Source organism: Gavia stellata, chromosome 1 (assembly GCF_030936135.1).
Source record: "Gavia stellata isolate bGavSte3 chromosome 1, bGavSte3.hap2, whole genome shotgun sequence".
Lineage (NCBI taxonomy): Eukaryota > Metazoa > Chordata > Aves > Gaviiformes > Gaviidae > Gavia > Gavia stellata.
This window is the reverse complement of record NC_082594.1, coordinates 91,392,406-91,408,363: the sequence shown is the minus strand read 5'-3', so window position 1 is coordinate 91,408,363 and position 15,958 is coordinate 91,392,406. Positions and strand designations below refer to the sequence as shown.

The window sequence follows — 15,958 nt, the reverse complement described above, 5'->3', positions numbered from 1 at the left end:
AAGGAACTTTTTTTTAAGAAAAAAAGCTGTTTGCAGATCCAGATCTCTTCCCCTCTGCAGCCTGTCCCTCTTCTGAGTTCAGTGAGAGGGGCAGAGCAGTAAATGGCTTTGTGCTACCTGCTTTGATCTGAATCTGCATAGATGCATGAAGTTTTTATTAGTGCCTCTGCTTTCAGGTTTGATTTGTTCAGTCTCTGTGTACCTTTGCCTGTGATACAATGTCATGTAGATTTCCAAAAAAGACAAAGAAAGAAAGACTCTTCTATTTTGTAAGGGCAGGAAATCTTGATTTGAGCGGGAATAATAGATAATTAGGCACCCATGGATTGTGTATCAGTATTTTGATGCCTTACAGAATACAAATTTTCAGAACTGTGGCAATATCGACAGTCTTCTTCCTCTGCAATTTATGCCAAACCATACTCCTTGCCTGAAAACTTAGAGACACGCATTCATTCATATGCAAAGAAGAAAATAAAGTAAAATCCATTAAACCCTTTTTAATCTTCCTCCAAAAGAAATCAGCTGTTACTGTAGTAGTGCTACTCTTTGTTGCATTTAATGAATTCTAGGGCTGATTACTCACCACAGACTTTCCTCGCCAGCTGTTTTGGATGGCACAGAACTATCCCAGTTACATTCATTTTCAAGCAGAATCCAGTCTGTCTCTTGTAGATATTTAAATTAGACACTGTGTAGCTGCAATTTTAGATGCTTGTGCAGACAGGTAGGCATTTCTTCAGACCTCCAAAAGGATCCGGTATTTTGCATATAGGCAGTTCCTTCTCTCTTCTTGACCCAAGCTGAACTGTCTTCTGCTAGATCTCATTCATGCCCCAGGACTCTTGCACACCCAGCTGTACCATGCTGCAGTTTCTGGAGGCCTTAGGTAGACCGTCTACTCACCTAAACCTTGGGGCTCTTCCTCAGAAGACCAATGGATTTTATACCTTCATTTTCAAGGATTTTCTGTTACATGATCTGTATTGGTGAGAGGTTCTCAACTTCCCTCCTGGGAGGCATTTTTAGGGAATTCATGGCTCCTGATAAAAGCGCCAGAGCTGTGTAAGCACTCGTGTAAGTCCGAGAGAGTTAGGCAGGCCTGCAAGGTGAAGTCCTTAGAACTGAAGCGTTGCCTCTCCTGGCCATTAAGTTCACTCTGGTACCTCTGTGCACCACCAGCATGTGTGGTGTAGACATAACCTGAGTCGAGGCTCCCCTTAGGAGCAGAATAAAAACCCACATGCAGAGCATAACTTCAAACCTATTATTATCATTTCTAATAGTAAGTATGTTATTGGGGAGAGGGAGAGGGGAAGGAAGGGACTAAAACTTCCTGTGAGGAAATCGTAACCTTTGCTGTCCAGGCCCAGAGGTTGTCCTGGCCGTTTCTGGTGCCTGGAGTTTGTAGTTGAGCGGTGGCTCTGACCTGTGGTGGTCGGTGATGCCTTTCACTTCTTCCGTTCTCTCCCCCTTTCCTTTACCACCTCAGTTTTGCTCTGTTGCTGACCCTTGTTCTGCTCCTTGTAAAATACCTGCGAAGCTTTTTATTGTCTTCCTTCCCTTCTCCTGCAGGCTGCCATACCTAGAAAAAAACTCGACAGCAATTAGGTTACTGTTAATGCTGACCGGTGTGTTCTTCCATATGTATCTGTCTCTCTCCCCGTTGTCCTATACGTCGTTTACAATTACATCATTTATAACAGCTCTGGGGCAAAGATCATCCTCTTTCTTGAACAGCATCTACCGCAGTGACTTTCTTGCCTAAGACTGCAAGTCTGGCAGTACCAGTGCTGGCAGTAATGTGACAATGACAGTGGGATGCTGCTTCTGGAGACAGCGAGCGTCTTATTGTCACCAGCTGTGCAATGGGAAGGGGGGCGAGGGGGTGTTTCTGCTGTTGATTGACACCTGGCTTTCTTTTTTTGAAAACAAATATGCTCTCATAAGTGTTTAAGAAGAATCAGTACTATCAAAGTATGGATTCCGTGAAGGCTCGTCAGGAACATCTTTTCAGCTAAACCTATTAATGACTCCTCCGTTTTGGGAGTACAACTTGAAAGTGATGAGATACTTTCCCTTTTTTCCCCTTTTACTTGAATTTTTTTTCTCCCTTTCTCCTTCTGCCCCCTCAGTTTTACCATGCTTGTAGATCAGCTTGCTGGAAACATCTTTTGGAATATGTGTATCTTGAATGAGAGCATGTTATATTCCAGCGTACAGCCCTAGGTGTAAAATACGTGTGTGCGTACACATACGTGTATGTATGAATGTATACCTGTATATATGTATGTAGGCCATAATAAAATGTAAAGCGTCTGGATTAATTAATTTTATGTTGGGGAAACCATGATTTTACCACTAATACTGATTAGTAGAAGTACTCAAATTCTCAAACTGAGGCAATTTGGATGCTCAGAAAGTGAATTTAGATCTTCTCTGCCATCCTTATCCTCAACTGAAAGGCCTATAAGGTGGTTTTAGTAGTTTTCTCAAGTGTTTTTGCTAGGTTAAAACCAAGCCGCAGATTACAGAACTGTTCTTGAATAAATCAGCTCAGAATCATCAGTGGATTTCAGTGCACTTGCAGTCTTTGTTTAAAGCAGAAATGCGGTTCCTTTATATTAAATTCCTCAATGGAAATTGAAGTGTCTCTTACAGTGTAAAATAAATATTGACGTGTGGTTTTTTCCTCTCTTTTCTGATATTTCTTCCACTTCCTCTCTCTGTCCCTAAAGGAAGAAATGCCCCTGGAAAGCCAGTGAGAGAGGTTAGTGAGATGCAGGCTCACTGCCATGGCTTCTGTTTGTCACAGCTTGCTTTCTGTGCCCAGCATGCGTGTGACAGCAGCACGGGTTTGCTTGGGTTTGGTGAAGGGCGGGGGTGGTTTTATTTTGCTTTGGGTTTTGTTTGATTTTGCTGAGTGCATTCCCCATGTGTGCTCTAACTGTAGCGTACCTCTCAACTTTCAGTGGAGACAATGTCAGCTCAGGGATCTGCATTTTCTTACATCCTCCCAGAAGTGGAAACTCAGGAATGGGGAGGAGGAAATAAGACACTGAAATTAAGCCTTTGTATGTTAAATGTGGTCAGCAAATATGCTGCAGTCACTGACTTAGTTCTGTTGCTCTTGTATGTAAGCACAACAGGGAGACCCGTCTCTTGCTGTTCTGCTTACATACTCACAATTGTATTTACTTATATGTGCCAATATACCAACCATCATCTCCAGTTATTAAGTATTTTTTTCTTTTTCTTTAGAACAGTGAGAGTTGAGAGGTATAAGAGATTCAGGTGTTTCAATTTCCTGATATACTATTGCAGAATGAAGAACGCTACTAACATTCACCAGCTCCACAGTGTTGTATTCCGCAATGTGAATGGGCGATGGTTTTCACTGTGCGCTTCGGACTTGGTTGATTTGATGCAAAATAGATTTTAGAATTTGTCCGTCGCTGCTTGTTAATGGAGGAAAACATTTTGCGCTGTGTTGTCGTAGCACCTTTGAAAGTATTTCCAGAGAACCTTGATTTTTCCTCTGTGAAGCTGCTCTTCACTCGCCAACCAGATAAAATGTTTGAAAGATGAATTCCTAGCGAAAATTATTATTAAAGATAACATATCCAGAGACTGCCTGAGTGCAATTGCAACTAGCTGTGAAATGACCTTTCCCACACAGATGATGTTCGGTGTGGATGAGACAGGAACTGAAGGGTCACCTGGTTTGCAAAGTTCTGCTGGTGCGGAGCGGGGGGAGCTCATGGAAACACACCGCGTTGGGGTTTTTGGCAGAGCTGTTGTGAACCCCCAGTCACTGACAGGCTACCCTGGGTAAGCCAGGTTTTGTTCTAATGCGGTGCCTTGTCATACAGTGGTTCTCTGCATTGGCTGTAGGAGCTGGCACAGGTTCAGCTACTTCAAGGAGTAAGATCCTCAGTGCAGGTTAGGTCTGTCCTCAAATGGCAGGTCCTGTCATATGGATCAAAAAGGGGTGCTTAGGATGTCATCAAAAGACTGCACCAGTCCAGAAATTTTATGGAAATCATTTTATATTCAGCCCTACATGCTGTCAGCCCATACGATCTGAGAATTGTTCTTCAATTCAGCAAAACAGGTTGTTGATTTCCACTGTCGTCATTCGTATTTATGCATATTATTCAGAAAAAACTTCTGCTGCTAAGGGCGTATTTGATACAATTAATAAAAAATTAAAAAAAAAATATTAGAAAACCAGGCATGTCCTGATTCCAGCAGCTTAACCCTAAAAAAGTTGACTTCTTCAATGAATCGCTCACCACCCTCCAGGTGTATTTGTGCTCGCTGACGGTTCCAGAGGGGGCTTGGTAACTTGCAGAGCTGAATATAGGACGCAATTCTTTGCCTGATTATGAAGTGTATGACCTAAGATATAAAACAGCTTTTGCTTTATGTGTGAATCCATTTGCGCAAAGGCTTATCACGTGGTTTTAAACCCACCCAGCCAGGTTTTGATCCTATTACGCACATTAGGTATTGTCTTTGTGTGTAGTTCCATGGATTTCGTGGCATTACTCGATAGAAGTAAGGGTATCAAAATCCAAGCCACCAACAGGAAGGATTTTTCTTTTGTCAGGGAAGGGTTAGAAATCTGTGCTGCTAAAAAAGGCACTGCATTGTATTGGGGTTTCCTAATTTACTTTCTGTCCACTCTTCCGAGTCTGAATGCTCCACATTTATTTCTCTGACAAGCTGTAGTACAAGATTGGTATTCAATTACTGCACCCTCACCCAAGGGCCTTAATTCCAGTAGAGCCTCTAAAGCAAATTTAGCAGATGTGAAACGCATCATTCTATATGTGACCAGAAGTGATGTAGTTAGTGTCTGCAGAAATAGGTGTCTTCTGCTTTCAAAGTAAATGCACCTGTGTTAATATTCCCTCCTTTTTGTAAGTCGTAAGTTAATACTGTCCATGTCCATTTTGAGCTTTATTGCTGCATTTCAAAGTCCATGCTAGTTTTTTTCTTATACAGTAGCACCTTTCAACCTTTCAGTGCCTCAAGCATGGAGAAAACTTTTTCAGCTTTAATGTTTACAACAAAAAGAAAGAATGGGATTAATGCCTTCTTTGGTGGCGTTATTTTAGAATCTGAATAATAATATGTGGAAAGCTATGATTTATATTTTTCTAAGTGCTTTTAGGACAGTATTTTTCTCATCTGCTTCTTAATTAAAAATGTCAATGTCCTACATTTCAGGCTTAGAGAGGGCAAGTAAGCAGTATTCAACAGAAGAAGCAGAGCTATATAGAAAGAATCAGCAAATTTGAGCTCTCATTTAGGTAACAGGCATTATAGAAGAGGGTGCATTCATTGCATATACAGTACCAGGGAATAACTGCATGTGTCGTTCCCAACTATTTGCAGTCTTGATTGACCTAGCCGGTACTCCCATCTGCAAGAGAGGCAAAAAACCTGCGGGTGGTGCAATGACGCCCAGCTGAGTGTTCGCCAGTTGAGTGGCTGGAGCACAGCTATATTGCCCGTTCTTCTGGCCTGTCCTCCCATCCTGTGACTGTCCCAGAGACTGCGGTCCCCCACTTTACAGTCCAGCTATTAACATAAACTGCAGTCAGCAGTGGTTTATGGTCATGCTCTGAGCTGTAAACTCAGATGGCTCAGGAGGAGACACACGATTGTTTGTTTTTTCTGCAGAGGAAATGAAGACCTCTGCTAGAGAGGTAGCATGGATAGTGTGGGGGAGAGGGAGTCGTAACTCCGTGATCACCCCAGCATGCCTCTCTGCAGCTTTTGTGGAGGGAGATCAGATTCAAAGCATGGCTCTTTCAAAAATATGGGAGCAATTAACAGAGAAAAGAAACAACAACTAGCAGACTTTCCTGTAATTTTTATGCATTAAAAGAATACCTAGGGATCCCTGGATGCATAAAGTCTTCTTGGCCCATGTTTTAGTTGCCTGAACAATTTAGCAGTTTGTACCTACTGTGGCATACTTCTGAAAGACTTTTTTTCTATATTTTTGATTGATGTTATGCTTTCTAGACCTCGACTCTTTCTATAAAACCAGCCTGCCTTTGTTACCTTTACAGCTCTGTATCTGACTGAACAAAATAGTATTAACAAATACTGATTTTTCCTGAAGATGAGGTTTAGCAGTTTGGGTTGCTCTACGTCCATGGAATGGTGATCACTCTTCCCGAGTTGGGAATGAGTGGTATTGGAGTCCCTGAAGAGCCCTGCAGTCCCATTGTTGTTTCTAGAAACAACAGATCGCAACAAATCTGAACAAGAGGCCATGATCCCGCAGGTAGCAGTGCCTCTCATGCCTGGCTACCCAGTTACTACTCTCACCACCTCCCTGTCTCGTGTCTGTAGGTTGCTGCAGGTGAGGAAAAAAAAGAGTATTTAAAGCCTAGATATTTCTTGAAACTAGTTTGCATGGTCAGGATGTTTGTGGGGATGCTGCAGGTCACTCCGGTTATACCAGGGTTATTCCAATAAAGCCCTGATAGCACATGCTACAGATGTACCTGACATGTCAGAGTTTCGGGTAAGTAGAGCAAACCAGTGGCAGTTACCTTTCTGTTTATGTAAGCATCTCCCATCTAAAATACATTCTTGCTTTCATATGACTTCGTCAAATTTTCAGTTTCCATGGTGTAATTTGCTGGATTGATCTCAGCCTGCATAGTGCCAGTAAGAGAGATTATCCCTTACGTCTAAAATAAATGTGGTAGCATACATTTATTGTAAAGTAAGGAATTTTTTGACCAGAACTTGGCAGGAGTTTTTCATATGCTGTTACTTGACATGCTGATGAGCAAATTACAAGTTTTTGCTTAGGATGAATAAGAGGCTATACATTAATGATTTATGGATGAAATTGCTGTCGGATGCATCTGTTTCTCTGTGCATTAGTGCAATTAGCAAAATGTCACCAGATTAGAACCAAGTATTTCTTTGTATCAATATCTGGCAAACTGCGCCACACACAGCACAGCTCACTATCAAACAGGCAACTTGTTGAGTACTTATCATTTAGATATGGCATAGTTTTACGAAATGAATGCTACATTTAAAAAAAAAAAGCAAAAAACAACAAAACCTTAAAAAACTAGTATTTGAATGTAAAAGGTGGTAGTAGTTCTCCAGAAGAAACAAATTTCTCTGGATATTTCTCAGGTCATTTTTTTCTATTCTATAAATGGTGATGAATATTAACTAACATCATTCCCCGCTCCTATGTACTATAGAAATGTCAACAGTGCATGACTACCATAAGATTTGAATAGTTGGAAGAGGATAGTGAGTTTGATTTGCCCCACAGGGAAGGTTCATTCCTGTTGTTAGAGAAGACAGTTGTGTCAGGAGGGACACGCACTCTGTAGGCAGGCAATGGTAACAGTCAGGCTCCGGCACATCACAGGTAGGGACTGCATGAAATATGTATCCTGGATACCCTGGTCATGTCCTTTCTTCATTTGAGTGCTCCTTCCTCAAGGACCATGGCGAGGACTGAGCATCCGGGCTAATGCAAAGCATTCCTGGGAAGCAGATTTGTGGGCAGATGGCATTGCACCTCCCATGTTTTTCCAGACAAATATTCTATCACAAGTACTCTCAGGGAGTAAATCAAACCCCTCAAGGCATAGCAACATATAGTTTTATTGAGTAATACTTCCCCTGTTACATACTTTCAGTTCCTGGCACTCTGCACCTTGGGGTCTTCTTGAGTTGGAGGTCACGTGCACTTCTTTGCATCTAAATAAATCTTCAGTGATGATTTTCTAATTCCTTTTTTAACTCATTTATGTGTTTGGCCTCAATATCAGCCTGTGGCGATGAGTTCAGTAATACAATTATGTGCTGTGTGGAGTATAATTTCCTTCTGCTTGTTTTAAGACCTTCTGTCTGCTCATTCTTTCTTGTCCTTGCAAGAAATCTTGAACACTTAGTCCTCGTTTGCATGCTCATCTTATAGGGTGCCTAGATCTCTGTCATATTCCCTCTTCAGCCATATTTTTTCAGGAGGGAGACTCCAGATGGGATTCCACTGTTTAAACCATGATGTCTCTGTCATTTGAGATGTAAGAGGGTATTAGAGACAGTCATAGAGGGTTGCAGATCTGACACAGGACTTGCAGGAGACCCACATTCTTCTGAACAGCAGCTGGAGACCAGGCAGGGTATGCCAAGGGCCTAAAATGGTAACTTCTGGCAATTTAATCTCTCTACCTTCAAGTCTGCTTAGTCTCTAATTGCGTTGAAGCCATTTCTTACTGCTGATCAGTGTTGCTACCTTTCGTTTCCATTTGCAGCAGTGCTAAAATGAGTGTGAGAAGTTACAGATTTCATCTCCCGAATTGTACTCTGCATTTATTCATCACTTCTGTGTAGGAGGTCCACATCTTGTAATTATGCCATCTTAGGACTTTACAGTGGTTATGGGTGAGGAGAAACGCACAAATGAACCACTGTATAGTAGTTACTTGATAATTGTGGCATCTTTGTTTCTGCTGGACTGCTGTCTGAAAAGCGAAGGATATTTTAAAAATGATTGAATAAACTGCAGCCGTTTAGTTTAGTCATCATTTTAGCTGTCCGTGCAGGTATCCTGCTGGGACCTCTTGGGTTTAATGATTTAGTTAATTACTGCTGATCTGTTTGTTTCTTTTTTTCTCCTTGATAGAACATTGAATGGTCAAACACTTGCAGCACCAGTTGGAAACTTTTCTGTGATGCCAATGGATTTAATCGTTGCTTTTGGTGAACATTTGTAATGATGCAGCTTCATCACTATGGGGGGGTTTTTTGGAACACAGACATTCTGGCAACGACGATGTATTATACTCATCCAGGAGACTTTTGGAAAGAGTACTCTCCGCTGTATTCCACTGGGGATGGCGGCGAGTGGTACATGGAGAGTGATGGATCTGTGCTCGGCCTTTTCTGTAAAAGGATCCTACCAATCTGCTGCTTGTCTTCTTTGTTTAATTTCCTCTTCTTTGACTTTCTTTTTCAGGCCACAATGTAGGGAGCCTTTTCCACATGGCTGACGACTTGGGAAGAGCAATGGAAACCTTAGTGACAGTGATGACCGACGACAAGGTGTTAGAATAGCAAGATGTGTTTTACAACTTCAGGCGTCCCGCATGGTTTTTATAATATTCATACTACAAAGAGGATTAGACTGTAAGAGTTTACAAGAAAACAAATCTATATTTTTGTGAAGGGTAGTGGTACTATACTGTAGATTTCAGTAGTTTCCTAAGTCTGTTACTGTTTTGTTAACAATGGCAGGTTTTACACGTCTATGCAATTGTACAAAAATTATAAGAAAACTACATGTAAAATCTTGATAGCTGAATAACTTGCCATTTCTTTATATGGAACGCATTTCGGGTTGTTTAAAAAAAATTTATAACAGTTAAAATGAAAGATTGTAAACTAAAGTGTGCTTTATAAAAATAATTGTTTATAGAAACCCCCTTAAAAAAAAATCACAAAAAAAATGCTGAGGCAGTGCATTTGTTTAGTATCATTTCAGCTCTGTAACTGCATCAGAGAGATTCATGTTCTGTGTTCTTTTCCTTGCCTATCAAAAACAAAAAAAAAAGTATTTCCTGCAGCGACACCAAAACGGCCAACTTACATTTCTCATTGGTTTTGTCTGACTAGGGCTGGCTTGGGAAAAAAAAATCTCCTGAATTTCCAATGGAGGTAGTTATTTCACCTCTTTCCAATAAAATTAAGAATTACATGAATCACACAGCTAGTTTGCAATAATTAAATGAAAGAGCACAGTACATGTCAGAGCCTGCAAAAAATTAATGAAAAAAAAAAGAAAAACCCCAGAAGAAAGAAGGAAAGGAAAGAATTTAATGACCATCCTGTGCGCCAGCGTTTCCTCTGCTGACTGAATTCCTGAATGCTATTAGTAAAGAAACGTAGAAATTGCCTTACCGCATTAAACCTTTGGACCTCAGTGTCCGGTATCCCGCTGGCCGCGGCCAGCAGCCAGTGCTTCAGCAGGAGTTGGGTACAGCTCTCCCCCACCCGCTGCCACCACTCGTGTCACCTTTGCTGCAGAGGAGAGAAGAAAGGGAGAAGTTCCCTCCTGACCTGCTGTGGGATCAGCTTCTGAGCTGAAGCACAAGTAGGTTACTCACAGAGCATCTTTGCTTGTCCAGCTCCCAGTGCTGTTAATGAGCATGAAGCTCCTCGATCCTCTGGGAAATAAAACCAGAGCTTTCCACAATGTGTGTCTCAGCCTGCTGCAGCAGCCGGTCCCAAGGAGCTGTAAAGCTGCAAGCAACCTTTGGGAAAGGCTGTAGAAGAGTTACTGCTGTTATTGCACGCGTATGGTGATCAGGTGAAGGTAGCCACACTGCTCCATGAGATATTTATCACCAAAACAAAGGCCCCGGTCCTTTCTCCTTCCCCATTTCTCTCTACAAGTAATCCCATGTAATTAACAGTAAGTAGAAGAGAGGAACTGATAGCGAAACAGATTAGCCAGCTTGACTGCAGCTCATGAGAGGTAGGTTTGGGTATGAGGTGCTGTCAGCAAAAGCTTTACCACTTCATTTTCTTAACCAGCTTTTAATTTTACCTTAGAATACGTAGAAACACATCATCTAACTTTATATTGCAAGAGTAAAAAATCTGTTACCTCTTCTTGTATGAAGTGTAATTAAACTTTGGAAAGATTTTATTTTGAATGCTAGTTAACATTGAACATGGCTAGTCATGCTATTTCTACCTCACTTTGGTTTTGTGGTGTTCCTGACAATTACGTACAGATAATGTTACATCATCACCACGTGTCCATTGTGTGACCAGGTCTCATTGTTTAAATAGTACCAACACTGATAATCATTTCAAAAAATAAGTACAATCCCCCCAAACCTCTGCTTTCCTAATAAAAAGCTTTTTTAACACTTTATTACAAGAGGAACCCTTGGTATTTCTCATGGTCTTTTTTATCAGAAGGTTTAAACTGAGATCTGAGAAAGAGATGGGTTTCTTCTGTTTTTTTCCCCTTATACGTTAAACCTTCTCTTCAGAAAAAAAATGGCGGAAAAATGGATTGCACGGTTGTTTTCATCAGGGTTTTGTTTTGTTTGTTTTACTTTCTAGATCTTAGTTTTGGAGTGAGTCTGTCAAAAATATTTAAAAAGTTGAAAGCTTTATCACTGCTTTTTTAAGCATAATTTGGGAATTATTTCATATTTCTTATAATGACAAAGTATTAAACTGTAAAACATAATCACTGTAATTGAATACATAAATACCATATGGCATGTTATTTCATTGTTACTCAGTACTGGTTTATTACTTGGATATCATAATATATTGTGTTTTAACACCAACACTGTAACATTTACTGATTATTTTTATAAACTTCTGTTTTACTGCATTTTTTCACAACATATCAAATTTCACCAAATATATGCCTTACTATTGTATTATATACTGCTTTACTGTGTATATCAATAAAGCACGCAATTATGTTATAAAAGGTGCAGCATTTTTTGTTGAGGTTCAGCAGTCACCCAGCGCATCTTCTCTCCAGCAATCCTCGCCTTAGGTGCGCGCGCAGCACCCCGTATTGCCAATTGCCAAACCCCTTCGTTAACAACATCTCGGTTCCTTGGCTGCCTCCGCAGCAGGCAGGGTGCCGGCAGCAGCGCTCAGGATTTGGGTGGAAGAAGAAAAGTGGGTCTCCCTGCTTTAGGTTTTTCTTCCCTGCTGAAGTTGTGAATCTCCCATTCTTACGCTCCCCAAGCTTTTCGGAGATTGCCAGCCCCATGCTTTCTGCCTCATCACAGAAGGGAGCCTCAGATCACATTGATCACTGATCAATCCCACACTTGATCATCTCTTTGTCACCAGGTGTAATGCTAGCAAACCCCTCTCCTTTTGGACTCTGGAAAGCCTGTGTTCACATCAGAGAGGTTGATTACGTGCATCCCATCTCATATCTAAGAAACATGCCTAGGTTTTAATACCCAGACTCTACTGGGTTGTGTCACGATGCTATCTTTGAGCTACCTTTTGGTGGTAGAAATAACACAATGAAAAATAATAAAATAAAAAGGCAAAACCAGCATATGGTTTTTATGTGAGTTTGATAATACAGTGAGGGGGAAGTGGGAATTTCCTCATTTTGTTCACTTAAGAAACTAAATACACATCCCGTATCTAATCTCCCAGACTTGAGTTACTCTGGATTCACTCCTACATACGTGAATCAGTGTGTGCCTTGCTGTACTGAAGTCTCCTCTGAAGATTACACAGTCAGCACAGCAGCCACCAGTAACAAGGCGACTCCTATTTAATTCAATTAAGAGGGAGGATAGCTTTCTCCCTATTGCAATTACAAACAACCACCAGCTTTGTGCCGGGGGGTGGGCAGCAGTACTAACACCACTGCGAGGATGTGATTTATCTCTCCTCACAAAAGTACAGGAGCCGCAGGAGCAGTAGGAGCAGCAGCCTGGTGCCCTGTCCCATGCCAGGGGGTTAGCAGCGCACCCAGACCCCGGGGGCATTTCACTGGCTATGACCCATTTCAGCTGCCCGTGTGCACGTGTGCAGTCAGGCTGAAACCCAATAAATCTTCCCCTTCTTGACTCAGGCTCCACTCAAAGATTTCACTGGGAATTTTTTTCATCTCAGAGCAAGCGTATCAACTCATTAGAAGGTGCCATAAATCTGTGCAAGAAAATTGGGGCTGCTGAGACCAGCTAAGACATAACACTTCCATACAGGAATCCCTATAAGCTGATAATACTGCTTACCAGCTAAGGAAGATGATTACAGCACATACTTAGTAGCTCATAGTGCCGAAAACTTGGTTAAATAGCACTGGTGGTTAAGGGAGGGATGAGAGTTAAGGAAAGCTTGTAGCTATAGAAATGAACTATGGGGCTTCACAAATACACTGAGTTGCTGTTTCAGCCTGTTGCCTAAACCCTTGCTGCTTGCCAACCCAAGGCTGATATTCGTCAACTTGGCAACTGTGTACCAGGCGTAAAGACTTCTATTTATTATTATTATCCAAGCATTACAATGGGTATACCATTTATTTAATAGCTGGCACATGCTTTTTACTAGCTGTGTCCAAGCAAGTTTTCCCTATTTGCTGACATAAACAATCCACTACTTGTAAGATTTTCCTCTCTCTCTCACACACGTGTACACACACACACATACAGGGAAAAAAAACCCAGTCTTCTATTGTCTTTCTAGCTGAATGGACGAGGTTGGTTTTCTCTACACGAGCATCTCTGGGAATAACAGCATCCTCACCCCAACCTATCGGTATGTCCAAAATTGCAGTAAGTATTAAAAAAAAAAAAAGAAATTTTTATTCATGTACTTCTATAATAGGAAATCAGAAAATTATGTTCATTCACTTGGCATTCCTATATTTGTTTCCTTCACACGTGCTCTACTTGAATCTGAAGATGATCCAAACCAACAGCATGAAGTGCAATTTTACAGGCATAATGTCTTTCAAACTGTTAACAACCATATTAAGTAAGATGACGGTCTTCGAGAACACATTGTTTTATTAAGACAAAGGCAAGCTAAATTAAATCAGTCAACTAGACCTCTGTGAGGCCGTAGAAAGATGCTTTGGTCCCCAGCACACACGGACATTCAACTTCTGCGTGCCTTTCTGCCATGAAGCTGCTGTCAGCATCTCAGCGTCTTCCAGCCACTACAGCTCGCTGCTCACCACTCTGCTGCATGCAAGGGAGGACCGAGTTTCTTGCTCGTCTCCAAAGTGTTGGTCTCACCTCAGCAAGATGAAAGCTCTTTTTCTTCAGACTCGGAAGCAGAAAACAAACTGATGAGCAGCTGACCTGCAAGGTGGCGCGATCCAGCTGGGGAGCACGGCAGTGGCAAAGGCTCCTCGGGAGGCTAGGGACCACACCAGGTCAGGCCTTGAATGGTCATTCAGGGGACATGAGAGGCGCAGTGAAACACCAAAGCATTTTATGGGAACAGAAGTCAAGTGCTGTGTACACAGGGAGATTTACACGGGGGTATCTTTATACACTGGCAGTGTTACGACATAACATGAGGTTAGGGCAATTTCAGAACAGGTAATATGTCCCAAAATAAGATTAAAACTGTTCAGTTTCTAAAGGCTTGCTGTTAAGTCTGCACTACTTGAAGATGCCCTTAGTGATGATCTATGGTGGCTAGTACATAATCAAAAAATATCATCATGAGAGGATTTTTACTTCTGCAGCAGGGTAATTTTTAGTTGTGCCTCATTCACCAGACAAATGGTTTTATTCTAACACTGATGTAGGAGATACTTCTTTTGCACAGAAGATTAATGGCAGTTGCCAATGTTATTCCCAGCTGTATCCCACAGTGAATGTTTAGATAAAGGCTGCAACCAGCTGCAGGTGATAAGACATGAAACTACTGGGGTTTTTCCTACTAACCACAAATACGAGCTTAGAAATTCACGGTCCTGAGAAAATATTAGGCATGTTAGAATAAATGCTAGATACATGAATATACACAAATACGCACACACACAGACAAAGGCATGAAACACCCTGGTCTTTCTCTTTTGTGTGTGTGTATGTACACATCCATGCATCCAGATGCACACACCCATGCACACACAAGCCATTTGATGTGCTGAGCCTGTTAAATGTTCAGTTAAAAAAAAGAACCAGAATCAGTTGTGTCAAAATAGATAAAGCTTGACAATGTGTGTTAATTCAACTTTATTCTAAATTATAACAGCCCATGCTTTGCAGCACCAAAGCAGTATTTTATTCGGCGGTTGTTGAAGTTTCTTCAGGAATTTTGATTCCTAAGGAAAGTGGCCGTAAGCACATTGGCTCCATGTAATATCTGCTTTTGTTGTTCCTCTGAAACACCTGGCAGAGCTGGCACAGCCTTCCACCCTTGGCAGAAGGTAACAAAGACATCAAGCCTATAACTTAGCTTCTTTCATCTCCCCCCCCCCTCCTTTTTTTTTAACCTCACTGGAAAGCTCAAAGCCTTCCTTCAGCAAGGTCTTGCAGGCAGACAAATGCTGCTAAGCCTTTCAATAACTTGCTGTGCAGGTATTTTATGCTACCTGGTTTTTGCTGGCTTCCTTTTCTACATTAAGCAAACTTATGAGACAAAAAAATACATGAAGGGAAAAGACCACTTGCATCTTTAAGTCTTAAAATTGCAGGCACCCACATCAAGCCCAAGGGTTCCCTATTTTCTTGCTGCAAAGCCTCAGTACTGTTAACTCCCGCGTGCTTTAATCAGACGCTGTGAGTGCTGTACGTAGGGGTCCTACTCTCCCCCTTTTTCAGGATATAAGGATTTCTTAAAAGTTCCCTGATACTTAGGATGCTCTTCCTCTCCCAACAAAAATATGTTGATTTCTACTTTGCAGTTACCCATTTTTGCTTCTGATGTCCTGGCCTCGTTCCCCACGGTCCCTGGCAGCTCCTCCCCTGCAGTGCTGGGCGATTGAAGCCCTTTCTTGCTCAGCCCTGGCCATACCAGCTCCAACATTAGGCACTCCCCTCTCCCACCCAAGCTGCCTGTCCCCATCCTGTACCCATCCTCATCCCCATCCCCATCCCGCACTGGCCCCAAGCTTCAGACCTGAGTGCAGCAGAGAGGGATGGTGGCCCAGCCCTCCCCTTGGCCCCCAGCGCCAACCTCACCTCCCATCAGCTTCCACCCCTTGCTGGCAGGGATGGCCCATTCCTGCCCTGCTCCTGCGTAGGCTGCTGCCAAAATCGCATGCACCGGAAGGCAGCCTAAGCTCCTCATCACACGACCAACACCGCGGGGCTGTGCACGTCACAGCTTCATTACCCCCTTTCGCCTTGTGCCGGTGTCTTTATCAAAAAACACGAACCACAGCTGGTCACAAGCCCAATCCAGGGAGCGCTCCCTTCCAGGGCAAGGCATTTGC

The 15,958-nt window shown here is 42.1% G+C and overlaps 1 protein-coding gene across 4 annotated transcripts in view; it reads left to right on the top strand.

Moving 5' to 3' along the window:
- The window catches only part of DMD (dystrophin), a 907,831-nt gene extending 896,339 nt beyond the window's left edge, over positions 1-11,492 (top strand). For all 4 annotated transcript variants that reach the window (XM_059827200.1, XM_059827195.1, XM_059827214.1 and 1 more), the window contains one exon: positions 9,020-11,492. In XM_059827200.1, the coding sequence (XP_059683183.1) occupies positions 9,020-9,117 (98 nt within the window). In that variant the 3' untranslated portion in view covers positions 9,118-11,492. The remainder of the gene's footprint in view (positions 1-9,019) is intronic.
- Positions 11,493-15,958: the final 4,466 nt, after the last annotated feature.